At 37.7% G+C, this 26,921-nt stretch overlaps 1 protein-coding gene across 2 annotated transcripts in view; it reads left to right on the forward strand.

Annotated features, from left to right (window-relative positions):
* Positions 1-26,921, forward strand: part of PRKG1 (protein kinase cGMP-dependent 1) — a 1,397,311-nt gene that overhangs the window by 1,228,132 nt on the left and 142,258 nt on the right. For both annotated transcript variants that reach the window (XM_003409256.4, XM_003409255.4), the window contains exon 8: positions 6,683-6,748. In XM_003409256.4, the coding sequence (XP_003409304.1) occupies positions 6,683-6,748 (66 nt within the window). The remainder of the gene's footprint in view (positions 1-6,682; positions 6,749-26,921) is intronic.

Below are 26,921 nucleotides of genomic sequence, written 5' to 3' on the forward strand. Positions count from 1 at the left end.
CTGATTTATTGTAAAAACTTAAGGAAGAGATTTCAAGAGGGTGGGTATATTCAAAAGGGTCACACGCTTATTAAATATCAGAGGATTATAAACTAATGCTGAGGATGATGATGGAGATAGCTAACGTTTATTTGTTTGCTTACTCTGTGCAAACATGCTGGGAAGGCTGTAATGGTTTGCAGGTATCAATTCATTTTACCCTTAGTATGTAAGCTCTATAGAGTGAGGTATAAGTCATCTTGTAATAGCTTCTTGACTGAGTGGCAAGTGGAGTCAGTGAATGGCCTGAAATGGCTTTTTCTTAAAGAAAAGTTATCTGCCCTGGGACCCAATTTTCAAATAGCCCAGTCAGATTTGCCACAAACTCTACAAATCTAGTTCATAATTAATTCAGTACTATAGATAGTTTCATTTTAAGTGGCTCTTGGATGCTTTTTATATTGTATCAATTTTGAATATCTTTTGATTACCTTTGATTTTGAGATGAAAAAGATTTGCTTTGTCTTATATGAGCCAAAGTTAACTGGGGACTTTAAACTGTTGCACTTGACTGGGAATGAAGTGCTCTTGCCCACGGATTGCTGTAAGCTCATAAGTGGTTAGAGTAGTGTCAGCTTCTGTGAAGGCTGGCTCCAAGGAAGCACTAGGACTGTTGACAGCAGTCACGTTGACCGGAGCTGAAACGGGAGAGCCCCAGCTCAGACAGCTACTTTGCTTGAACTATGTTCTGCTCTGGCTTCGTGCACTCTGTTTGTTCCCCTGGGATATCAGTGCACCATAGAGCTAACTGGTAGGCATGAGACACAAGGAAATTGCTTCAGCACGAGAAGAATCAATATGAGCCCTTGCTATGGATTATTCAGATACTGACAGTGACTCCACTTTGGGATACAGCGATGATGAGGATTCCAGTGATGAAATTCCAAGAATATCAGAGTCAGTGTGCAGAAAGCTGTATTTGTAAATGCTTTTTAGATTTTTTCGTGTTTCGTAATTTCATCGAAAGGAATTTCTAACTGCTCCAAAAATGCTTAAAAAGAGAAAACTACTAAACTGCATAGCTTTCCTATAATTATTCATTAATCAATAGCAAGTTTGCATGTGAAATATTTGTTAATATGCCAAACAGTTACTAATTCTGTAATTGTACATGGGTATTAGTTGTCATACTGCAATGAACTAATATGCAGGTGCAGAACCAGATGAAGATGAGATTTTATCTTTAAAGACAATAGGTATGTTAAACTGGGACTATTACATGGATACATGTGCATTTACTTATCACAGAGGCCGAATATACTGAGTGTTCAGAAGCAGTGTGTACTTCGCAAAATTTTTTAACTAAATAGATGGTGTTTATGCTATAATTCTAGTTATGAAATTCTCTGTGGCCAATGCTTTTTCAAAATCTCATATATTCTTTGGTTAAAAAATACCCTGATCTGCCAAAAAGTACAGAAAGAGAGAAACAGAAAAATAAGAAAGAGGGACGAGGGGCGAGAAGGAGGGAAGGAAGGACGGAAAAAAAGAAGGAAGGAAGAAAACTCAGTTTAAGAAAATAATACTGCCGTCTCTCATGCCTTTAATCACCTCTAAACCAGCATTACATGAAGCCCTTCCTAACATGGTAGACAATCCTCTGTGTAAAGCCACTGTCATAACAGCTATGTAGGGACAGAGATAAAACAATAACATGGAGTTATTAGAACTTATCTTTTGTAAGAATATATAGAATTTTATATCTCAATCCAAATGAAATCTGCTTTTAGCTTGGTGCCTGAGACTTGAAAGGGAATAAACATAAATAGCAAGTCACAGTATCATCAACTGCTGTTGAGCCAGTTCTCATAGGAACCCTATGTACAACAGAACAAAATACTGCCTGGTCCTGCGCCATCCTCACAATCATTGCTATGTTTGAGCCCATTGTTGCAGCCACTGTGTCATTCCATCTCCTTGAAGGTCTTCCTCTTTTTTGCTTACTCTCTATTTTACCAAGCATGATGTCCTTCTCTAGGGTTTGGTGCCTCCTGATAACATGTTCAAAGTACATGAGACAAAGTCCTCGCTTCTAAGGAGTGTTCTGGCTGTACATCTTCCATGAGAGATTTGTTCCTTCTTCTGGAAGTCTGTGGTAAATTCAGTGTTCTTTACCAACAGCATAATTCAAAGGCATCAATTCTTCTTCAGTCTTCCTTATTCACTGTCCAGTCTTCGCATGCATATGGGGTGATTGAAAATACCATGGCTTGTGTCAGGCGCACCTTAGTTCTTAAAGTGACATCTTTGGGTTTTTTTTTAACGCTTTAAAGAGGTCTTTTCCAGCAGATTCGCCCAATGCAATATGTATTTTGATTCCTTGACTGTTGCTTCCATGGGCATTGACTGTGGATCCAAGTAAAATGAAATTGTCAACAACATCAGTATTTTCTCTTCACTTTTGTTTTTTTTTTTTTGGTATCAACAGCTCATATCAGGATCATTCTTTCATTAGAAGCTTCTACCATCACTTCTAAAATAAAGGATTAACATATGTAAATACTCAGAAGATGTTTTTTCTGCCTCCAGAGCAGGCTCTTTGAGTGCAGAGGGGCAGCATTCTAAACACCAGCATAGACAGACATAAGGCATTAAGCGCCTTAGCAGTGGGAATGCAATGACAGTGTAATGACAAAAAGAATTTCGCATTGAATGAACTTGGCATTGACAAATTTCCTATTGTTATGTAACATTATTATTAAAAAACAAAACATAGCAGTGCTAAGGCATAGCCACAGGTAAGAATTCTAATAACTGAGGATCAAAATGGCTCACCCTGTTGGTTTTACAGTGGAGCACCCACAAATATATTAGTGCCACTTATCTTTCACAAATAAACATAATTTTCATAATGGACAGGGAGATATATTCATGATGCTGCTCAAGATTTATTCCACATCAAACGAATTTAAAATTGTTGTTGATTTAAAATCTGATAAAGTACATAAGCAATATACTGGGGTAGAAAGAAGTCAGCCAGATCTGTGTTCAAATTCCAGGGCTGCAACTGCTAGGGTAGATATGACATTGAGCTTGTTACCTAATTCCTATTCCCATATGTAAATTTGGGGTAAAATACCCACAGTCTGTTATATGTGTTAAACGAGAATTGTGCAAACTATTTAGTTCCTGACATATACTGGTGGTTCGATAAATGACAATTATAATTTATTGTTTAATGTTGTTTTCCCCCAGTGTTATCCATCATTTCAGTTTTAATATAATGTCATTTACAAGATATGAAGCCTGATTCTAGACCATTAACTTGCAAATTTTCCTTTTTTACATTAAAATATTTAATCTCTATTGACTAAGTCACTCTTAGGAGCTTTGGTTTTTTTCCTCCATCTACATTTTAAAATATCAAAGTGCTTTACTTTTGTTGCAAAAAAAATTGCATTCAATTTTAAAAGCATACCTAATGAAGGCCAGAAAAAATGATAAAATTTTAAAATATTCAAAATTTGTGCAGAAACAGTTTTTAAAAATTTATACTCACAGAAAATACAGTCATAATGAAACATTTTGCATATGTTACATTTTTAAAACTCTGTGAGCCATTTCTGTATTGTCAAGATAGAAATATGTATTTAGGAAAGCTAGTTTCAATGTATTTTCTATAAGGCTGTGATGTTTATTTTTTTAGACTGGTAGCAATATGTAGTAATAATATGCTGCTATGAGCATTTTCTTTTTTATGAGCAACCTTCTAAGAAAAAAGTCATTCATACAATTTATGAAGGACCCAATGGGCATTATTAATGTTTTCTGCCTATTTTGTTTACTTCCCCAAAAATTTCAAGTCAGAAAGTGATAATGGAATTGGAAATGTATTCTTTCTTGTTCACTTCATTGGAGCAGAAAGAAAACTCCCACTTACTTCCTGACTACCCAGACCCAGTGCCATCGTGACTAGGAGTATTTTATAAATCACCAGACAGAGGCTGCACATCACAGATATGATGGTGGTGGTAATAAGAACAATTAGAAGTAGTAAATAACATAAAACACTCACTGTCTACTTCCTGTTTACTGAGTACTGTGATAAACCTTGGAAACTGATGGTGTAGTGGTTAAGAGTTGGACTGCTAACCAAAAGGTTGGCAGTTCAAATCCACCGGGTGCTCCTTGGAAACCCTATGGGACAGTTCTACTCTGTCCTACAGGGTCAACTATGAGTTGGAATCGACTCAATGGCAGCAGGTTTTTTTGTTATGATAAATCCTTGAAAACCCTGGTGGCATAGTGGTTAAGTGCAATGGCTGCTAACCAAAAGATCAGCAGTTCAAATCCACCAGGAGCTTCTTGGAAACTCTATGGGACCGCTCTACAATGTCCTATAGGGTCACTATGAGTTGGAATCAACTCGATCTCAACAGTTTTATAATACACTTAACTTTGATTGTCCTGACCACACAATGAATAGGCAGCACTCTTATCCTTTCCATTTTATAGGTGAGAAAACTGAGGATTTCACATGACTTCTGAGTGATGGAGCTGGAATGCAAAGCCAATGCAATGTGACTCCAAAACCTGATCTCAGCGTTGCTACCCAAAGGCTTGGGGCTATGGCGCCTATGCCATTTCTCCAGCACCCACTTACTAAGCACCTCCTATGTGCCATACACTTGGGATAAAATGGGAAGCAAAACTAACTGTGGTCCATGCCATATGAGGATATGGTTTAGTGGGAAGAGATAGAGTCTTTATCCAAATGATCAGACAAATACTTGACTTGTGATAGGATAGACAGAGAGGTACATAGGGCCATGAGATCAGACAGAGAACCTGGCCTAATCAATCAGGATGGCATCCCTGAGAAAGGAGCACTTAGGCTGAGATCTAAAGGATAAGCAGGGGTGAACTAGGCAAGAAGTTGGAGAGGAGTTTCCTAGGCCTACGGAAAACAAGTAAGAACTCAAACAGGAGGGAGATGATGTGTTCGGTAAATAAAAGGAGCCCAGTTTGGCTGGAGGGCAGAGAATGTGAGGGAGACACCAGGAGGCACTTGGGAGGATCATACTAGGAATGAAGGTCCATATTATCTTAAGGGCAAGGAGAAATCGCGGGGAGAGGAAAGGTTTTGTGTATGTACATGTGTTGTTTGGGGAGAGAATTGACGGTCATAATTATATCAGGCTGGCTGACTTATAGAATTGATTAAAGGGGACCATTTGCTGTGACTTTGCCTAACAAATACAAATGTTCAAAATCTCTGAAACTTGCTTCTTCCTCAAAATTGGGTTGACTGAATATATGCCTTTGTACTTTCAGAAATTCAGGAAGCCAGTAGTAGTGGGTAATAGCCTTTCTATATATTTGTGGAGACTAAGCATCATATCCAATATTTTAAATGACCAGTAATGTTTATCATGTTGAACTATATATTTTTATTAGATTACATATATTGTTTCTCATCACTACAAGTTAAATGATGGAAAAATATAAAAATAGCAATTAATAACCATATCCTTAAAACTGGGGTAGTATTAATCAATATTAGTAACCTGGTAGGAATTGTTGAACATACTTTTTCGTGCTTATAGAACATGTATATGAATGCTTTTATAGTTTTTTTTCACTAAAATGTGTTTTACTCTACAAATTGCTCTACAATTCTTTTTTCACTTAATATATCATAGTAACACAATAGGATAAACACTGAACTTCTAACTCAAAGATTTCAAAATATCTTTATCATCAAGATATTAAATTCTGTTATTAGAAACATGCAATGTTTTGATTATGATTTTTAGAATATTTTATTAATAGTATATCATTATCTAAGAACCTGTCTCTGTAATGCATTTTAAGCCTGTATTTCTTATTAATTAACTTAGAAATTTTATTTTTGGAGAAAAAATAGTACATGTTCATGTATAACAATGTTCCATGACAGTAGTGCTATTAAATTACTAGTAGTTCAAAATGAAACATAAATGTTAATTCATCAAGTCCACTTTTGACCACTGGATAAAGGAATAAATACTAGGGCAGATTTTTAAAGGCTTAAAAGGTTGGTATGTATTCCTGCAGTGAAAAAATTAGATACTTGTAAAGAGATAGTATATATAGGTTTCAGCCAGTGTGACCAAGATTTGTCTAATAATCTTGAAGAACCATAAACTCTGGTATAGATGAATAACTGTGTACAGTAAGTTGTCAAAAGATTAGCCACATAATAACAAGTTCCCTAAAGCAAGGAAATAAAACAGATCCATTTTTCTCAGGACTGTAATAACAAATTAATACAGACATGGATTAGATACTCAATTTCCAGGAGTGTATCTCCAGGTCTTTTAAAAACTCATCTATTCATGTTCATTACTGTCCTTGTCATTATCCAGTTAATTCATTAAATCCCTGAAGAGCATAGGAAATGATGCTATCAAATTTTATTTCAGTTGTCTAAGGTAAGTGTCAAATTTGAAAATGATAACTACTGGATTTGTGGGAGTAATGACAAGCGTAAGGTGGTATCTCAAAAAAAGAAATTTGAAACATAAACAAAACTTAGATTCAGCAGTTAGGTAAATCAGCAGAATTGACATAATTTAATATGTGTCCTGAATTAATCACAGTGAACACTTTCATTTGCTATTTGAGGTTATCTTACTTCAACATCTCTCTATTTTTTATGTAGGGAAGATGTAAGAACAGCAAATGTAATTGCCGCAGAAGCTGTAACCTGCCTTGTGATCGACAGAGAGTAAGTACATTGCTTTATCATGTGTATTGCACACTAATACTAGTGACATACAGAAGTTCCTGGAATTAAAAATCATTTAACGGAGCTATGAGTACTTGTTTTATGTCATTTCATTTTAAAATGAGTTCTATATTTGATTTTCATCCCTTTTTCTTCTAGAAGTGACTGGCTTTGCCACATGCTGGCTTTGTGATCTTTAACAAGATACGTAACCACTAGGAGCTTCATCTCAGCTCGTTTCTCAAATGAGGATAATACATACAACATAGGGACATGGTGAGGATTAACGAGAACATGGGATGAGCCATTTGACCAAGTGCTTTTACTCAGTAGGCACTCAACCAATGCTAGATATTTTTTATTATTATTATTTTACTTTAGATGAAGGTTCATAGAACAAACTAGCTTCTCATTAAATTAGTACACACATTGGTTTGTGACATTGGTTACCAACCCCACGACATGTCAACACTCTCCCTTCTCAACCTTGGGTTCCCTATTACCAGCTTTCCTGTCACCTCCTGTTTTCTAGTCCTTGCCCTGGGCCGGTGTGTGCCCATTTTGTCTTGTTTTGTTTTATGGGCCTGTCTAATGTTTGGCTAAAGGGTGAACCTCAGGAGTGACTCCATTACTGAGCTTAGAAGGGTGACTAGAAGCCGTACTCTCGGGGTTTCTCCATTCTCTGTCAGGCCAGTAAATCTGTTTTTTTTGTGAGTTAGAATTTTGTTCTACATTTTCTCCAGCTCTGTCCAGGACTGTCAGTTGTGATCCCTGTCAGAGCAGATGGCCACTCACAAGTTTTAAGACCCCAGACACTACTCACCGGAGTAGAATGTAAAACATTTTCTTTATAAACTATGTGATGCCATTGAGCTAGATGTTCCCTGAGACCATGATCCCCACAGCTCTCAGCCTAGTAATTCGGTCCCTCAGGGAGTTTGTATGTGTCTATGGAGCTTCCATAACCTTGTGTGCTGGCTTCCCCAGCATTGTGTACTCTCTTAACCTTCACCAAAGTTACTACTTCAATGACAGATATTTTTGTGAATTTTAAAAATTGCTACTATTATTATTATTAGGATTAAGCATGTTTTAGCTATCTCCTTTATTCTTCCATCTCCATCTTCCTACAATGTAAGTATATAGGGAAGGCGCTTTTGGCGACAGCATCGGTTCTAGACACAGGCAGACTGTTAGGGCCATTAAAAGCTTGTTTAGTGATGCCTTTCCTTGTTTCTTCTCTCCACTTTGGCTTAATATTCTCGTTCTCTGAATTCTTTATAGGTTAAACTACAGATATCAGATCATCGACTCACAAAGAGTACTGTTAAAATGTATGTGTATTATCTGGAGCACTCCACCGATTTTTTCTCATTACAGTGTATGTAGATAAGTTTATCAGAAGAGCTAAGTGCCAAACCCAAAGAAAAGAATTGTAAAACATACTTTTTATTGGAGCTGTTCCAGTTGAAATAGACTGTTAGTGTCTTGTGTGGAATGAAACTGAGGGCCAGAGACATTCAGCCTAGAATATTAGAGTGAAATGCTGAGCTCAGAGGCTCTGGGTGGAAAGGGGTCCTATTTGGATCACAAATCTCACTGTTGGAGATCTGTTTATGCTGTATCACTAGAGCCAGAGGGGTAGCATGCTGCAGAATGATAGGTATATCCATGAATATCTCCTAAAAAGATATTCTTCGTCTAATTCCCAGAAACAGCAATCTCCCATTCATTTCTTCTTCCATTCAACTGACATTTTTCTGAGTATCTACCATGTACAAAAGTGTTGTGCAGGTTCTGTGGGAAGAAATGAAGGATTCTTGTTTTAAGGGTTAGGTTTTAATAGAGGAAATGTGGCATGTATACAAATAACTATCATGTAAGGCAGAAGGTAAGAAGTGTCCAGAAAAATCTTTTAGGCGAGTCTAGAGAAGTGACTACTTCTAACTGCAGAGAATCAGGTTAAGTCTTCATGGATAAAAATGATAATATCAGCTGGTTCTAGACATATAGGAGGGGCAATGCAATAGAGAAATTAGCATAAGCAGCACAAGAAGTTCTGACAAATTTCAACTGGCTAGCGTGAAGCTTTGTAAAGGAAGTTGAGAAGTTCACAAACATGTTGGGTCGGGTTTACAGAAAACCATGAATATTGAGGTGAGGATACCTCTGCCAGTTTGATGCAGTGAAATGATGTTAGTCTGACTATATATTTGGTAGGCTAATGTGCCAATGCTGTGTAAGAGGGAGGGATTGGAGGCGGAGTATCTGGTTAAAAAAAAAAAAAAATCTGATTAGGGCAGCCTAAATCCTGTTGGTGCTTATGACACTCTTTACAGGAGGAATGCATAAGAATGAAGAGTTAAAATCAGAGGGCTTAACGTGTGACTGAACATGAAGATCAAATGAGAAATTAAAGATGTAGTCATGACTGAGAAGACCTAGAAGGAATAAGCAGCATCATGATAAACTGAGAAAATATTGAAGCTATAAAGGATTTCATTTTACTTGCATTTACAATCAACACCCATGGAAGGAGCAGTCAAGATTTCAAACAACAAATTGCATTGGGCAAATCTGCCGCAAAAGACCTCTTTAACATGTTAAAAAGGCAACATGTGACTTTGAGGACTAAGGTGAACCTGACCCAAGCTATGATAGTTTGAATCGTAAGCATGTGAAAGCTGGACAATGAATACAGAAGATCGAAGAATAATTGAAGCCTTTGAATTATGGTGTTGGCAAAGAATATTGAATATACCATGGACTGCCAGAAGAACAAACAAATCTGTCTTGGAAAAAGTACTGCCAGAATGCTCACTAGAAGCGAGGATGGTGAGACTTTGTCTCGCAAACTTTGGACATGTTATCAGGAGGAAAGTCTCTGAAGATGGACACCATGCTTGGTAAAGTAGAGGGGCAGCAAAGAAGAGCAAGACCCTCAAGGAGATGGACTGACACAGTGGCTGCAACTATGGACTCAAGCATAACAATGACTGTGAGGATGGCACAGGAGGGGGCAGTATTTCCTTCTGTTGTACATAGGGTCGCTATGAATCATAGCTGACTCTACAGCACCTAACAACAACAGAAGGACTATAGAAGAGGAAATACTTTGGAAGGAATGATGGTATTCCACTAAGGATATAATGAATTTGACAAACAATTTGGACACCTCAAAATAGGTGTCTTGCAGGTGACTGGAATGTGGAACAGGGACTCTTGTTAGAGACGGAAACTTAAAAATTGCCTGTGTGGAGTTAATAGCCGAAACCATGAAACTTGATACCCACTACCCACGAATAGAATTGCACAAAAGAGTAGAGAAGAGAAAGGGATAAAGTTTAGACTTTAGGGAATTTCTTACATTTAAGAGTCAGACAGGGCAAGAAAACCTAGTGAAGGAAACTGAGAGGTTAGCAATCAGAGGTGTGTATAAAACCTCAGAAAAACTGAGAACATTTCAAGAGAAATGGGACCATCAACAGTGTTAAATGCCAAGTCTGAAGTCAGAGGCATAAAGATAGAGAAAAAGGCAATAGGTTTAGTAACCTGCAAGAAAATAGTTTAAATAAAGTGACGAAAATGGAATCCAGGTTACAAAGAGGGACACTCTGAAGTTGAAGAGAGAGGATGGGACCTTTCAAAGCATTTTTGTCTTCTAATGACTCTAGTCATTAAAGGAGTTCATACAAGGAGTGGCAAGATCACCAAGATCTTACCTAAATTATAGGCTTTCTTTGAGAATAACATAAAACAAGTATGGCTCGAGATAAAAAGCAAAACGAATGTGGAGTGGGCAGTGAGGGAGTGAGACCACTGAGCCCAGAGAGCTGTTCTTATAAAACATTTAGTAAGAAAAGGAAAAAAGAAAGAGGGAGGGAGCAAGAAGAATTAATAGGGTCTTGTTTTCTGGATAATTTCATGAGGATGGGTTTATACAAATATCCTGAAAGATTAAACAAATGAAATACTAAATGGAATATTTGTTGGAAATGGAGCCACAGAGGAGGCAACTGAGGGCAAATGAAAATGATTTCTAGGAGAATATACCTTTTTTTCCCTTCAGAAAATAGTAAAAAAGAGAGGAAAAATGCTGAGGTGTAGATAAGGAAACCTGTGGAAAGTTGGATAGTCTTAACCTTGCCTCTGTAACATGGGATGAAGAAATCTGGTGAAGGGAAGGGTGAGAGTGGGGTTGGGGGTTGAGAGGTTCCCAGGTGATTTGGAGGAGTAATTGTAGCATATTATATTCCTACCCACCCCAGTGCCGTCGAGTCGATTCCTACTCATAGCGACCCTACAGGACAGTGCTTTATAATTTGTGAATTTTTACATGGATGGGATCTAAAATAGAAGGTTGATAGGGCATTTTATAGAAGAGAAATTAAAGCCCATAGAGGTTTAATAACTTGATAAGGTTTTATGCTGAGTGGTAGAGCCCAGATTAATCTAACCGCAGAGAACCAAACTGGATGAGACCTTGTGGGTCATCTAGTCCAGCACCTTCATTTTAGTTAACTGAAGTCCCAAGGGATGAAGGAGCATCAAGTAGTGCCACAAACATATCCTTGCCCTCACCCTCATTTTCTTTTTCAAACCCAGGCCTATGCCGTGTGCAATGGAAAGTGCATGAACTTTTTCAAATAAAATTGAATATTTAATTCCTGACTGCTCTATTTTTACAATACTATGGGCAACGTACTTAAATTTTAAATCTCAGATTTGCTATCTGCAAAATGGGATAATATTACCTAAGCTATAGACCTGCTTTGAGAATCAAACAATTTAACATATGGAATGGTCCATACACAGAACACGACACATAGTAAGCACTCAATAAATGTGCTCTTCCTCTTTTTTAAGGAAAGCAGAGGAATCACCTGGATTTAGTGGCTTTTCTTTCTAATCAGGATAAGTCTACCTTAGGGAATATATACAAAGAAGACAACTAGAGAGAGGTCTTGCTTTTAACAGAAATACAGAGAAGATAGCTTGAGCTAGGTACTCAGAAATGCATTCCTATAATCTTAGAAGTTGGACTCCCCACAAAATGCTGAATTCACAGCTTTAAAAAAAAAAAAGAAAAAACTCAAAAGCCTGCTGCTGGCACCTAATTTTTGCCAATTAGAGGAGCACCAGGGCCTCATCCCGTGCAAACAGATGGCAGACATTAGGACTGTCAACAATAGGAGCTTCCTTCACAAATTTACAAGCAAGGTACCATGTTACATAAGCCAGTGATTATGCTTTATCATTCCAGAGGGAAAGCAAAAGAACATCATTGTAACTAATCACGCACGTCAATTTTTTTTTTTCTTAAACCTCATTGACAAACAAGAAAATGATAAACAAATACATGGTTTCCTCAGAAAGTATTCTCTGAGGATTGATTTCTTCCAATCTAATTATTATCTTAATAAGCACCTGCAGGGGTTCCAACGTTTATGAAAATTGTCCAAAAAAGAGTATTAGGTAATTGCCTCAAATCTATACTCAATCTATTTCTGTTAGTAAATTTCTTGAATATGTATAAAAAAATAACTAGCTAGCTTTATCACCTCTGACTTTGGAATCCATGAAAATAAATATAAGTTCATTATCATATTCAGTAATCAGTTGCGCTATGTCTACTTCTTCATTAGCCTAGGAAGCTGTTCATGAAGCTATAAGCTTAATTAAGTTAACTGATTTTTTGACACATTGACTTATCTCCTGATCATTGTCAAAGGCAGTGACATAACTACTAGTAAATCTTAAAAGTGTTATATATTTTTCCCCCGGAAATTAAGATCCAAGTTAGAGTGCTAACGTTATCCCTGGTTTACTGTATAATCACCAAGATCTAGCCATACTGGTTATGAAAATTATGATATTTCATGCTGGCTGGTAAATAGGTCTGAGCTCCCTGTGTGTCCTCCCCATCCCCCTGCTGTCCTGGTCACCTGATCCCCTAACCAAAGATACAGCAGATCTCCCTTTGATCTGGCAAGAAAAGAGGTGACATCTGACACAGTACCAGTGCCAGTGTCCATTTTGATTGGTCGGTCCCTGTGCCATATTTCCTGTTACTCATTTTGACTACACCTAGTGACCTCAAGCTAAAATGACATTTTATCACCATTGGTTTTCAAACTTTTTGTTTTAGCTACCAAATTCATTGTTTAAATAAAATCAATTTGAAAGAAAAAAAAAATAGAACTTATCTGGCTGCTATGGAGACAAATTTCCTAGAGCATTCAAGAGTCTTACTCTTTCTCACCAGATAACTCCAGGTGATTCTTGAGACTCTTCATGGGAACCCAGAAGCCACTAAAAATGATTTACAAACCTCAAATGGCTGAGCCAAGATCCATACCACCACTGACATTCTTTGCTATTAAACTTGGGCTAGTTGTGTCAGTTGAAACAAAGTCTAGGGAATGGGGACCAGGAACTAGCCTAGAGAAAGTGAAGTGTACTGAGATATGAAAATGATGAGATTATGACAGAGTGTCAAACATAAGCTTGTAGGGCATTGCAACTGACAGCCTCAGATATTATGGTAGCTCTGTGGATCAGGTATGTCTGGGTGACTGCAATTCAAGTTTTTAAAACTTCCAGAGCTGCGGTTGCCTCATGCACTATAGGCATACTCATACCATATATTTAAAGGAGTGGCAAGAATGTAACCAGTTGGCTAATGACTAGGGAACAGCTTATACAAGCAAGGCTGATCCCAAAGCCCATGAAAAGTAGCGCACCAGACAGGTTACCAGGAAAGACTAGACATAAACAAAAACGTCCCCGGAGTTGGCAAAATGAAGACTATTTCTCAGTATCCAAAGTGGATTCTAGCTATTAGAACTAGGTACTTATTAATACACTGAGGTCCAAGCCAGACTACTTAAGTTTGTCATTTACTCATTAAGAAAAATAATAACAATTAATACCTACTTCCTGCTGGGTACTATATTGGGTACTGAGACTACTGAAATGAATAAGACATACATACAAGATAGGTTTAAAAACTGAGCATATAGGACCATCCCAGTTAGAAACAAATCTGTGGCTGTATTAGGATGTTTTTTGTTACTTTACCAGTGCCAACAGGAAAACCCCATATTTTATTAATCACCCTATCTTCCACATGTAGCCTCTTTCTAGATCTAATCACTAATTCTTTATCCACACATGCGTGAGCCTCCATGATGGTGCTTTGGACTCTGGCCTCTGCCCACATCTCCTTCTATCCTCCGTGCATATGTGGGATCAGTGCCTTCCTCCATTCTCTTAGCTACTGCTACTCAGATGCTGAACTCCAAGTTCCAAAGGCAAAACAAACAACAATATTGAGTCCCAGCTCTGGGCTAGGTAGATCAACTCGTGGACCAGTCAAGCAGAAAACTAGGCAGCAATCTATATCAGGAGCAACAATATCAAAAGAGATAGAACCATGTAGAAAAAATGGGATTTATCCAGCTCCTCTTAGGGAGGGTGCTCTAGTGTTTCTGAGAAGCAATTTGGTATGGAGTGAGATTCACTAATGGGCACGTTTAGGGAGAATAGATGATCACTAAATGGTCCAACAAAAATGGTGCGTTGTGTGAAGTACAAGAGTTTTATTTTTTGAGTGAGTTATGCAAATGCGAAGCCAGAGTCTTACAATTTAAACCAGGAGTTGGCAAACTTTTTGAGTAAACATCCAGTAGTAAATTTGTAGGCTTTGTGGGCCATATGATCTTTGTTGCAATTACTCGACTCTGTCATTATAGCACAGAAACAGCCCAAAACAATACATAAACAACTGAGCATGGCTGTGTTCCAATAAAACTTTTGACTTTCATATCATTTTGGAATGTTTCTATTATTCTTCTTTTGATTTTTTCCAACCATTTGAAAATATAAAGATCATTTTTAGCTCTCCTTTATACAAAAACAGGCAACCATCCTTGGGCTGCGGGCCATAGTTTGCTGACTAAACAGTATTAGAGAGTTGAGTGCTGCCCCCCAATGGTCTTGTTCTGATGCTTGTCCATGCTGGATCAGACTGTCTTTTAAATAAATATCAAACAAATAAAGAGTATTGATTTGGATGAAAAACCAAACCCGTTGCTGTTGATTCCATCATAGCTACCATATAGGACCAAGTAAAACTTCCCTGTAGGGTTTACAAGGTTGTAACCTTTATGGGTTTGGTGGGTTTAACCTTTATGGAAGTGGACTGCCACAGCTTTCTCCCACAGAGAGGCTGGTGGGTTAGAACTGCCGACCTTTCAGTGATTTAAGTGCCTGATTATTAACCTGTCCTCTTGTGTTAGTCCTCCTTGGTGCCACTGGCCTGTCCTCCCCTCTGACAGCCTTTCCCCCACTTCCCTCAACCCCTCAGTTTATTCTCCAGTAGGTACTAACCCCTTCCATTATCTCTGTCTGTCTTTCTGTCTCTTTCTGTCCTTCTATCTCTCTCACACACATGTACATACATACGTACACACATACATATTCTTTTCTTTGTTTTGGGACCCTGTACCTCTTAATTCCACTCTCGCATTCTCTAGGACTTTGCTTCAGGTTTTCCATTAATTTTGGTAATACGTAATTAGAGATTAAGGTGGTTCTCTGCAAGAGTTATTTGCATTTTGATGATATACCCCTGAAGACTGAAAAACCATAAAAATCCAAAGGCATGTTTTAGAATTTCAAGTGCCATGTAGGGGCAGGGGGCAGTAAGGGGAGGATTTGGGGACAGCAGGACCTTTCAGGCATCACTCTAACCCCACCAACCAGGTCAGATTTATGAAGGCCTATGCACACAGTGTTAATCTGACCCACCCAGGGTCCTTCTCTTTATATAGCTTATTATTCTGTGTACACAGGATAGGACTATAGGGACTCCACATGCCACATTGCCTGTAGTCACATTGCTGAACTGATATGGTGATAAACTTAAAATATTTCACAGCTTCAGCCTTTCCTACAGTCTAAGTGGATTTTATTTTGGTTCATTTTCCAGAACGAAATCTGGGGTGATGTGAGGATATTGGCAGGATGATCACAAAAAAATAAATATGCCTTGCTAGAATGGTGTCAGCTGCGATCATTTGGGGCTTGTCTTTTTTATGGAGCTGTAATTGATTGGTGTGCTTTTTAGAAAATATTTATTAAGCAGGGGAGATAAAATCCAGAAGTTTAGAGGAAAAAAAGACACTGTATTTGTTCAGTTTAATGGTGTGAGTTGAATTACAGCCTTCCCTGAGCAAGCATGATTTAATTACAAAATAAGCAAACTTCCACTGTAAAAGGAGCATATCCAGGGGACAGTACGTGTGGTTTAAAGTCATGGAAAGAAGTGAGAGACAGCCCTTCTTTGCCTCAGCCTATCCTAGTGCTTTAAAAAGGTGGTAGACCTTCCTCCTACTGCAACACCTTACATCAATGATAGAGCACGACTGGTAAGCTTACTGGGAAACCTTGGTGGCATAGTGGTTAAAAGCTATGGCTGCTAACCAAAAGGTTGGCAATTCAAATCCATCTGGTGCTCCTTGGAAACCCTATGGGGCAGTTCTCTTCCGTCCTATAGTGTTGCTATGAGTCTGAATCGACTCAACGGCAATGGGTTTTTGGTTTGGTGAGCTCATTGAGAAGTCCCAGACTCTTGTCCCAGCTTCATCCACCTAACTAACACATACTAGTTACCTATCATAAGTCAGTCATCTAGACACCTAGTATTTTAGGGGTTTTAGGTTAAATGTAAGGAACCCTGGAGGCACAATGCTAACTGAAAGATCAGTGGTACCATGGCAAAAGATGTGGCAATCTGCTTCTGTAAAGACTTATAGTCTTGGAAACCCTATGTGGCAGTACTACTCTGTCCTATAAGTTGGAATCAACTGAACAGCAATGGGTTTGGTTGCTTTTATTTTTTTCTTAAGGTAAATGTATAAATATACTACCTCTTTCCATCCCTGTTGTATGAATAATTCCCAGCTCTAATATGTTAAATCACAAACCCACAGATATTCTAACAGTGCTATTTGATAACCTTGGACTGTTCAACGTAAAAAAAAAAGTCCAATCTCGTTAATATGCTGGTAGACCATTAATTAAGATTTAGAAATCTTTTGTTTCAAAAACATTGTTAAAAACTTAAGTGGTGACTAAACTAGTGAAAAGTCATAGCAGAGATATAAGAAGGAGAAATAGGAGGGGCCTACTTATAGACCAGGGATTGGCAGACTTTTTCTGTAGAGACAGCAAATATCTTCAATTTTATGGCTCATACATTCTCCGTTGCAATAACTCAACTCTGCCATTTGGCCCATGGGCCATAATTTATTGACCCTGGTTATAGATAAACTTTATTTTGAGGTACGGACATGTCAGGGACATTCAAACCACACTGTTTAATAAGAAGAATTAATCACCAATGATAATGTATTAACAATTATATCCTAATACATTTATTAGATCCTGGAATTTTAGAACTGAATGAAAAGTTGAAAAACTAAAAATCCTTTAATTTAGAAAGGAGAAAGATGAGTCCCGGAGTGGATATGGATTGTCCAAGCTCTTTAGTGTCAAGGATGGGATTACAACACAGTTCTTATGATATCTATTTCAGTGCTTTTTAACCTGTGTCACATCATGCTTTAAAGACCAAGACAGAAACTCACGCACTTACTGATAAGCGTATAGTGAATATCTACCATGTGTTTAGCCCAAGGCTCAGTGCTGTGGCGCAGAGATGCAGAAGCCTTCAAGAAACTTAGAATCGTGAAAATGAACAAATAATACAATGATATTAAAAGATCCACCTACAAAAGAATAAATTGATGGCTTATGAATTGAGCTAAAATATTTTCATTGAGTAAAATCTGAAACTTGATATTATTATACCTACTCCTCACTTATCGACATGGTTACGTTCCAAGGACCAGGTTGTTGTGCAAAAATTGGTGTTATGCAAAAATGGAGGGTGAACACATCAGATCACAAAATGGAGGATGACTACATCATTACATAATTGCAAGATTATATTATTACATGATTACATCATTACATAACTGACCAATTACATTGTTACATAATTGATGAATTACATCATTACACCAAACTACTGAGAATTGTGTACCAGCCAAGTTGACATAACCTTAACCATCACAGCCAGCATTATTCTTGCCTTGTACCTCAGCGTTCATTATTGCCAGATGTATGTTGTTAATGTGCAAAATAGTCAGATAGTAGATTTTTTTATTATTGTCATAAACATGGAACGTCACATAACAAGGTAGTCAATAAATGAAGAGAAAAAGTGTACTTCTAAGAAAAAAATTAATGGATAAAATGCTCGAGTTTCAAATGATTCTTCAAGTCAATTCAGACCTCATTGAGTCAGATCCCCACCATCTTGGCTAAATAGCTGGAACCACTGAAGTAAATGATAATTTTATTGTTTCACTGAGTTAATTTATTTCACCTAAAATATATCAGGCTTTTATGTGACCCCTTCCCTGGCCTCCCATAATAAGTTCGATTCTACTGTTTTTTTTTTCACCCTACCACCTTCTGCTTGCTGTGTGATACAACTTATAAGATTTGTTTATCTGTTTTGGGTTATGAACCACAAACTCCTGGAAGGCGGGAACTATGTCTACTTGCTCACTGCTACATCCTCAGTTCTTAGTACACAATGCCGGGTATCATAAGCACTTACTAAGTACCTGCTAAAATGAATGAATGATGACTCTATCAGTCTGGGTCCAATTAGGCGAAAGACAGCCTGCAGTAATTTAAACAGGGAGAGTTCACTATAAAAAACTAGTAACTATAACAGATGATTGGAGTGATGAGGGATTAGCTAGTAAAAGGTTAAGAGAACTCTAGAGAATATCAATAGAGTAGATATAAGAAGTAGTCACAAGCCCTAGGGCTATAACACCCAATGAAGAGTCCACCCATACTGCCCTCCCCTTCCCCAGCCCACACTCTACCTGGGCTAAGAATCAGACTTTGTTTTGGAGCAGGGTTCTTCAAGCTCAGCATTATTGACATTTTGGGGCAGATAGTCTTTGTTGTGGGGGGCTGTTCTGTGCATTGTAGAATATTTAGCAGCATCCCGACCTTTATCCAATAGAAAATCATAGCAAACATCTCCAAAATTGTAACATCCAAAAGCATTTCCAAACACTGACAAATGTTCCCTAGGGGGCAAAATTGCCCTTAGTTGGAAAGGGCACAACCATGGCTTGCTGGATGACAGAGAAGTCACGCTGACAGAACTTGGTGGAAATTTGCCCTCTGAAACTTGCCGAAAATCTGCTTTGTAGGGTTTCAGGGAAAGCTACTCCTGGAGAGGCGTGTCACTGGAGGCACTCCACTGTAAAGCCATCTGAGAGGATGCCTGCTGAGGGAAGCTGCTGGCTGCTTGGTGGTGCTGGCTTCAGTGCACTGTAGTAGCCAGTCACTAGAGAAGCTGCAAGAGCCTACCAAGCACATTGGAACCAGGAAATGAAACCCTCTCTTCTGGCAATGTCTCTCTAGTGCGCTCTACTGACAAAGTTCAGTGCCAGCTGGCAAAAAAAATTAAAAGGCCCAGATCCATTTTAACAGAGCAGTCAAAAAGGATGAATTTGGAGTTGAGAGGCAACAAATCAACAACCAGTACAAGTTCCAACTCAAATCCTATTCTGTGATCCAGAGATATAGTCAAGTCCTTGCCTACCTTGGAAGAACTCCTGGTCAAAACAGATACATTAAAAAATCAATATGGGAAACTACAGTTACAGTTTGAACTGGGAGGAACTAGAAGAGTGTGTTCTTCCAGTAAAATCACAGACAACTTCCTGGACCATGTGATACCTAAACCAAGTCATTAAGTTGAAGTAGGAATTTTATAAAAGGAAACGGGAGAGTAGAGAGGCAGCTCTTGTTAAGGAAGAATGTTGTTGTGGGGTGCTGTCAAGTTGATTTTGACTCAGTGAACCTGTGTGACAGAGTAGACATGCACCATAGGGTTTTCCAGGCTGTAGTATTTACTGGAGCCAGTTGCCAGGTATTTCTCCCGCAGACCCACTGGGTGGGTCCGAACAGCCAAAGTGTTGATTAGCAGTCAAGCACTTAACCATTACACCACCAGGGGGGAATAGCATATACAAATATAAGGAATTCAGAAAGGCCTTTGTATAGTAATAAGTGAATGTGGCAAGAAAAGAGGATTTATGAGACAAAGAACTAAACAGTCAAACAATTTTTTTTTTTTAGTACTGAGGGGTAAGTTGAAAAGAGATAAAGACCGATTATATGAAATTTTCCTAGTATTTCAAATGAAAAGAATATGGATTTTATCTTCTGGGCAAGAAGGAATCAACAGAAGGCTATTTCTACTGCAGTTCATGATTGTTTTTGAAGAAAGTGGGAGATTGATTACAATGGGAAGGAACAGAAGCAGGAAGAATGTTAGGAAACTGACACGAGAGTCCTAGGAATTGTTTATAAGAGGTTTAAGGGTGTAATCTTTAGCCAAAAACAGATTTTTGGTGGATGATTAAATATGGGAGGTGAGAAAGAAGTATTTCTTGTTTGAGAGATTTGGTAAATGTCTGTAACAGATCAAAAATATGGGAAATAAAGCAGGTTGAGGTGAAAGTAATTGGTTATTCAGTTAAGCTCAAACTGCCTAAATGATATTCAGATATTCAGATGGGAATGTCCATTGGCAGTTAGAAATGAAATTTTTGTTTCTTTTTGTTCCTGACAATCAGATGGTGAATGAAAATTGATGTTGGAATTCACAGCTAATTGTTTTTAAAGTATTATGATCAAATCAGAACTTTGGTTTTGTTAATTATAATAACCATTTTATTCTATACTAATTAAAAAGTAATTCATTGTTTTCCTGTAAATGTTAGCACTTTACTGTTTGAGGCTTTCATTTTTTTACATAAGTTGTTTTAAAAATTGTTATTTGGAGATTCACATATGTCTCTGGAATACATAAACCAGTTTTATGAATGAATAAGAAAATATATGAAAAGTTCCCATTTCTAAATCTTAAGAATCAATCTTAATTTCTTCAATTGTAAAAGTTAAAATTTGAGATATATTTACAAAAAAAAAAAAGAGAGTAGCTACTGAGGCTGCTTTTGTACAAAATACCTCATGGGATTTGGTTCCTTGGTTTGGAGGTTTAGGGTCATGGTTTCCTGGGATCTCCCAGTTGATCAGCCTAATAGCATGTTTAGTGTTTCTATTCTTCTACCTTCTAGTTTGTTACGTAGTGCCTGGGGTCTTAAAAACTTACAAGCAGCTATCTATTCACCCGGAGCAACAGAGAAAGAAAGAGATTTAGGAATAAGAGGAGGAAGTGAAATGTGTGTCTAGTTGCCTCCATGAACAACTACCTCCTTTGCCATAAGTCCAGAAGAACTGGATGGTGCTCAGCTACCACAACTGAACATTTTGATCAAAGATTCTATAGAAGAATCCTGATCAAAAGGTGAAAATGCATAACATGTTTTCAAATTCTCATAGACTCCAGAGTTTCTGAAGCCAAGGGGCCTAGATGAACCCCTGAAACTATTCCTTGAGATAATCTTTAAACCTTAAACTAAAAATGTCCCCTGAAGTCTTCTAAAAACCAAATAGTTTAGCTTAACTAGTGAAAGAGGTCTGACTTAAGGATTGTGCTCTATATGAGAACTATCTATATGGGATCAAATTGACAACAGCACCTTGAAAGATGAGAGAGGAACTGTCATGGATTGAATTGTGTCTCCCCAAAATACGTATCAACTTGATTGGGCTATGATTCCCAGTATTGTGTGATTGTCCACCATTTGTCATTTGATGAGATTTTCCTATGTGTTGTAAATCCTATCAATATGATATCAATAAAATGGATTAGCAGCAGTCGTATTGATGAGATCTATAAAATTAGATAGTGTCTGAAGCCAATCTCTTTTGAGATATAAAAGAGAGAAGCATGTAGAGGGAACAGGGGACCTCATACCACCAAGAAGGCAGTGCTGGGAGCAGAGCGAGTCCTTTGGACCCAAGGTTCCTGCACTGAGATGCTCCCAGACCAAGGGAGCATTGATGACAAGGACCATCTTCCAGAGCCAACAGAGAAAGAAAGGCTTTCCCTGGAGTCAATGCCCTGAATTTGGACTTGTAGCCTACTAGGCTGTAAGAAAATAAACTTCTCTTTGTTAAAGCCATCCACTTGTGGTATTTCTGTTATAGCAGCACTAGATGACTAAGATAGGAACCTTAGGGGACAGTGAGTTTCTGTTAATGAGGGACAAACAACTGAAAGAAGGAGAGTGAGAATGTTTGCACAGCTCTAAAAATATCATCAATGTCACTGAATAGTACACGTAGGAACTATTGAGTTGGGGTATGTTTTGCTATGTATAGTCTTAACAATGATGACAACAATAGCAAAATAAATAAATAAAACTTAAAAGAAAGAAATGATTCAAAATTTTATATTTGTGAAATTCCCTTTAAAATTCTTCCAAACAGTGTTTTTGGCTGTTTATTGGGTAGTTAATTATAATCCTTCTTGTGTTTTGGATATAATGATGGAAAAGGGGAGATGCCAAGATCAATTTATGAGAAAAACTTAGCAATTAATTAAAAAATCAATGATATAATCATTACGTTTGAAAGTTGAGTCCTGCTTTAGATATTCACGTCGGTTTTTTAGTAGCTACGTGATTTTCCTTAATTTACTAGGCACGCTTCCCTGGTGAGACAGTTATTACAGGCCCAGCTAAGTCATAAAGATCTAAGTCTTTCCTTTTATTTACAACATGTCTAGCAGTTGGTACTCATTTTGAAACTCATGCCATATAAGCATGAATTGGATTAGCATGAGTTACAATAACAGCGAACTCTCATGTGAAACCTCATTCCCAGACCAAGCTTTACTTGCAAAGGAGGCATTTTCAGAATTTACTCGTTTGAATGAAGCACGGAGGTCATATTATCCATCACCCTGCTACAATCATGTAATTAAAGTAATTTCAAATGGAACCCCGACTAGTAAAAGCAAATCATGACTTGGTGGTTAATAAGGAGGGTGTTGTCCTCGAAGATGAACAGGAGATAGTACACTGTCACCTAGACAATGAAGGAGAAACCTACTTGGGTTGAGTAAGAACGTCAATTTAATTATTCCATTGCATTATTTTCATAAAAAAAAAAAAAATTTATTTATTTTTTATTTTCATAGGGCTGACTTTATGTCTCTTCTTTTGTTAAATTCATTTTTGTATAATATGTGTTGTATGATTATGAACATAATAACTGTTCATTGTAGAAAATTGGAAAGAATAGAAAAATGTAAATATGAACATAATCCTAACACTCAAAGGTAATCACTATGAACACTTCTGTATATTTCCTAAAATAGTGAGGTCATCCTGCCTAATTTTATTTTTATCTGCTTTGTCCACATATATGGACAATATTAATAAATGATATACATATAGATATACAGATACAACTTTATACTGCTATTTATTGAACATATTTTCCAGGCATAAAGCTTGTTGAGATAGATGGATAAATGGATAGAGAGATAATTTCTCTTATAGCAAACCTGCAAGGAATACTTTCCCTCCTCCATTTTAAATATAAATTAAACTTCAGAAAGCCAAAGTGTCATGTCCCAAAATACATATCTTACAAGCAGACAAAATTGTATTTGAACCTATTTCTTGGTTTTCAAAGCCCATTATAGCACCGTACCCTACCACATTGCATTAGCAATTTACCATGTTAAAAAAAAAAAACCCTCAGGAGCATAATTTGAGCTTCCTTGTCTCCTTAGTTTCTTAACTGTCCTTAGACATGTAAGTTCTTTTTATTGTTGATTTTTGTGAAAAACACTGTACATAAGGCTTTTTCCTCCTTAGAAATATTTCCTTTAAGAGATGCTCAGAAATGGAACTACTTATTCTAAGACTATGGATATCTTTGAATTGTTTAGAACCATTATACTAGTTCATATCTTAGCAGGAATGTATAAGAACATCTGCTGCGCCACACCCTGGCCAACTTGAGTTTTTGGTTAATACACTCTTAAGACACATGATCAGGGCAAATCCTGAGGCAGAAATATGTCACTGTTGTAGAAGAATTAATTTGGCATGTATTCTTCTCTTGTAATTGATACATGGAGCTTAGTGATGGACAATTAAAACTTTGGAGATTCTTCATATTTTGGCGATTGCTTCTGGGTTCTTGAGAAGAATAAACAGATTTAAAAGTCTTCAGAAAATTGCGAGAGTGGAAAAGAACTCAAATAAACTTTTTCTGGAATGTCAGAAGTAAATAATAAAGGCAAAGAAGGTACCTGAAACAGAAAGGTAGACAAGAGGGAAATGAAAATTCTCTAAGTGACCAATTTAAATATGACCCAGAAAATTATGACAAGAAAAGGCTCAACATATAGATATTACAGATTTTGGTCAGTGGTAGAGAAGAAGGAAGAATTCAGAGAAGCTAATTTCTTAATATTCTGAACATCCAGATATGGTGCTTTTGTTCATATACACTCTTACCTCAGTTAATCCTCACATTAGCCCTGTGGGAACAGATGACATTAAAAAAAAAAAAAAAAATCCAGAAGAGAAAATGAAGCATCAGAGAGGACCAGTGACTTGGTCAGAGCTGCTTGGCTGGAGAAAATTTCAGAGCAGTCAAGACCATGTTCTGTCTATTTACTATATTCTTTATACTGTTGGCTTTATATCAACAAATTAAGTGCTAGCTAGAAAGCTAGATCATGTTGGGGGAATATTTAGAAAAGGTAGAGTTGCAGTTCAAGGCAGAGAGTCCAAGTAGGAAGTTTCTGTTGTAAGGAATAGTGTGAATAGCCCAAATGAGGCAGTGGAAGTAGAAATGAAAAAAACGAGCACATTCAAGAGATATTGTATTTTCCCTCTTTTGATCAAGATTCTTCTGTGGAATCTAGGATCAAAATTGTCTGTCATGCAGAAGAACTAGATGGTGCCTAACCCAGTAAAAACCCAGTGCTGTCAAGTCGGTACTGCCATTAATGACCACCCTGACAGAGAGAGTCCTTGACAGAGCAGGAGAAAAGTGTGGAGCAGAACTCAAGTTCACATAAAAGGACCAGACTTAATGGTCTGACTGATACTGGAGGAACCCCCAAAGCCATGGCCCCCAGATGCTCTGTTAACCCGGAACTAAAATAATTCCCAAAGCTGACTCTTCAGACAAAAATTAGACAGGACTATAATACATAAAAAACATGAAGAGTGTGCTTCTTAGTTCAGTTAGATACACGAGACCAAATGGGTGGCTCCTGTCCAGAGGCAGGATGAGAAGGCAGAAAGGGGCAGGAACTGATTTAATGGACACAAGAAACCCACCTGGGGTGAAAAGGGGGAGTATGCTGTCACATTACAGGGATTGCAACTAGTGTCATATAACAGTATGTGTATAAATTTTAGTATGAGAATTTAACTTGAGCTGTAAACTTTCACATAAAGCACAATTAAAAAAAAAAAAAAATTCTGACATGGTGGCCAGACACCATCCAGTTCTTCTGGTCTCATGGCAAAGGAATCAGTTTTTCATGAAGACAATTAGCCATACATTTCATATCCTTCTCCTATTCCTGACTCTTCTTCTTCCTCTGTTGCTCCAGGTGAATAGGTACCAATTGTTGTGCCTTGAATGGCCACTAGCAAGCTTTTAAGACCCCGGATACTATGCAATGAGCAAACGCACTAAACATGTTATTAGTCCAGCTAGCTGGGATGTCTCATGAAACCATGACCCTAAACCTCAAAACCAAGGAACCAAATTCTATGAAGTGATTAGTTATACATAAGCAGCCTCAGCAGCCACTCATTTTTTTTTTTTTACTGTTGCTTTAAATATATCTATCACACAGCTTTTGCAAATGCAACTTATTGACACCAATTAAAATAATCAGCTATGCAGCCTACCCTTAATCAGTGCAATTTTCTATCACCGTTAATCCCCCTTTTCACCCTCCTTCCAACCCCTGGTAACCACTAATAAACTTTGGTCTCTATACATTTGCCTTTTCTCATCTTTTTATATAAGTGAGGTCATAGAATATTTGTCCATTTGTGATTGGCTTATTTCACTCAGCATAATGTCTTCAAGCTCTATCCGTACAGTAGCATGTATCAAGACTTCATTTCTCCTACTGGCTGAGTAGTATTCCATCGTATGTATGTATCATGTTTTGTTTATCCATTCATCTGTTGATGGGCATGTAGGTTGTTTCAACTTTTGGCTATTGTGAAGAGCGCTGCAATGAACTCTGGTGTATAAATCTCTTTTTGTGTCTCTGCTTTCAAGTCTTTTGAATATACACCTAAAAGTGGAATTGTGGGTCATATGATAGTTCTATTTTTGGTTTTGTCAGGAACTGCTACACTGTTCTCCACAATGGCTGTGTCATTTGGCACTCCCACCAACAATAGATCCCAAAAAAACTCATTGCCATTGAGTTGATTCCAACTCATAGCAGCCTTATAAGACAGAGTAGAACTGCCCTATAGGGTTTCCAAGGAGCAGCTGGTAGATTTGAACCGCTGACCTTTTGGTTAGCAGCCAAACACTTAACCACTGTATCACCAGGGTGCCAGCAATGGATAAGGGTTCCAATTTTTCCACATCCTCAATGACATTTGTTGTTTTCCGTTTTTTTTTTTTTTTTTTTTTAATCTTAGCCATTTGTCTTAGGCAGGGTTCTCTAGAGAAGCAAAGAGTATAAATATATATAGATATTTATATCAAGGAAATGGCTCACATGATTGTAGAGATTGGAACATCCCAAGTCCATGGATTAGGATAGAGGCTTCTCTCAAATCACATAGCCGTAGGGGTTGGTGAGCCCAGATCAGCAGGTCAGAGAGCAGTGCTCTTGCTCACAGACTATGAAGATCAATGAATCCCAAGATTGGCAGGCAAGACCACAAGGCTTCTCCAGATTCACGTAGCTGCAGGGGCTGTCAAACCCAAGATTGGCAAGTCAGAGAGCAAGGCTCCTGCTCACAGGCTGTGAAGATTGACAAATCCTAAGATCAGCAGATAAGCTGATAGCTCAAGTCCCAAGAACCAGAGGTCAGACAAACAGGAGGTAGCCACAGGATCCAGGGCTAGCAAAAAAGCCAGAATGCCTCCC

Source organism: Loxodonta africana, chromosome 16 (genome assembly GCF_030014295.1).
Source record: "Loxodonta africana isolate mLoxAfr1 chromosome 16, mLoxAfr1.hap2, whole genome shotgun sequence".
Taxonomy (NCBI): domain Eukaryota; kingdom Metazoa; phylum Chordata; class Mammalia; order Proboscidea; family Elephantidae; genus Loxodonta; species Loxodonta africana.